This window comes from Olea europaea, chromosome 10, assembly GCF_002742605.1.
Source record: "Olea europaea var. sylvestris chromosome 10, O_europaea_v1, whole genome shotgun sequence".
NCBI lineage: Eukaryota > Viridiplantae > Streptophyta > Magnoliopsida > Lamiales > Oleaceae > Olea > Olea europaea.
Genome location: NC_036246.1, coordinates 16,749,252 through 16,750,551, shown reverse-complemented (window position 1 = coordinate 16,750,551; position 1,300 = coordinate 16,749,252). Strand labels below are relative to the sequence as shown.

General features: G+C 32.7%; 1 protein-coding gene across 1 annotated transcript in view; it reads right to left on the bottom strand.

Moving 5' to 3' along the window:
• Nucleotides 1-889: 889 nt before the first annotated feature.
• The window catches only part of LOC111400350, a 5,898-nt gene continuing 5,487 nt past the window's right edge, over nucleotides 890-1,300 (bottom strand). The window contains exon 8 of the mRNA XM_023027765.1: nucleotides 890-911. Within this exon, the coding sequence (XP_022883533.1) occupies nucleotides 890-911 (22 nt within the window). The remainder of the gene's footprint in view (nucleotides 912-1,300) is intronic.

The following is a 1,300-nucleotide window of genomic DNA, read 5'->3' as shown; positions in this document are numbered from 1 at the left end:
GGAGTTAGCAAAAGGAATTAAATTCTTTTTAAACTTCAAAGTCAGAAAGTAGCAAATCCTTATCAACCCCAGAATAGGGATGGCAAAAAAACCTGTCATACTTGATACCCGCAGGACCCACCCCTATCGGAACAGGGATGATCCACTTAATCGGATAATCCGGGGACGAGACGGGGTGGGGAATTCTGCCCCAGGGCTATTATGGGTAACAAGGGCATCGTCTCGTCCCATTTATTTATTTAAGAATTCAATATTTTAAATGAAAAATTTCATGAAATTTCATTAATTCTAATAAAAGATGGAAATTAATATCATCTAAAAAAAATGATAAACAATAAGTATTCTAAAGAGCATAATGCATGATGAGCTTAGGTGAAGCTAGGTGTAAAAAAGCGTAAAAATGTGTTTTCTTATTTTAATATTATTTTAATTTTTAATCAATCAAAAAATTATTTAATCATTAAAAATTATACCTATCAAACATCTAAAATAAATTTATAGGAACTTTATACATTTTTCCAATGTTTCCAACAAAAATGATAAGTTACAAATGTAATACTAAATAGTAAATAGTAGAAATTTTTGGAAGTTTTCTTTTCTTAAAGGCTTCAACGACTTTTTTAAATCTATGTCAGATGAAGTGAAGAAATAAACCTTTTAAGTTTTAACGTCAAAAAATTGTAATTTTATTTTTTTAGAAGATTATAATGCTTGGTGCGCATTAGCGGTCAACGATTGTCGTTGACCTCTAAATAAGGTGCCAAGCCACGTATCACGCCTAAGCAGTGCCTAGGCGTGCTTTTTAGAACACTGCTTATATAAATAGAAGTGGATTAGTGAAAATACACCTAGAAGAACTTATACTGGACATGATATTTGATTGGAGGTTTCACAATCCCAAGAGAACCCAACTGCACAAAAACTAAAAAATTCAATAAACAAAAAACGTAATTTTGCAAACTAAGCCTTATTTGTAACATGAATTGCAAATACAAATTATACTTCTTGGCTAACATTCGGAGACAAGAATGCAAAAGCCATAATTTCCTTTTTTTTACATGGTATCATAATCAAGTAAAAAATGATAGATAGGTAACTCTGGCTTCTGTGAATTCAAAATTTTTAAGGACGAAATCTTCAAGGATTTCTATTGACATTAAATCCAGCATTAGCATCACAATTTCCCTAGTGATACGTAATGTAATGCGCAAATCTGATTGCACCAACTAGAATATGGGGGGTTACTTTCTCAGGCTTACCAAAAATACACAAAAAGGGGCGGGGGGGGGGGGGGGGGTTG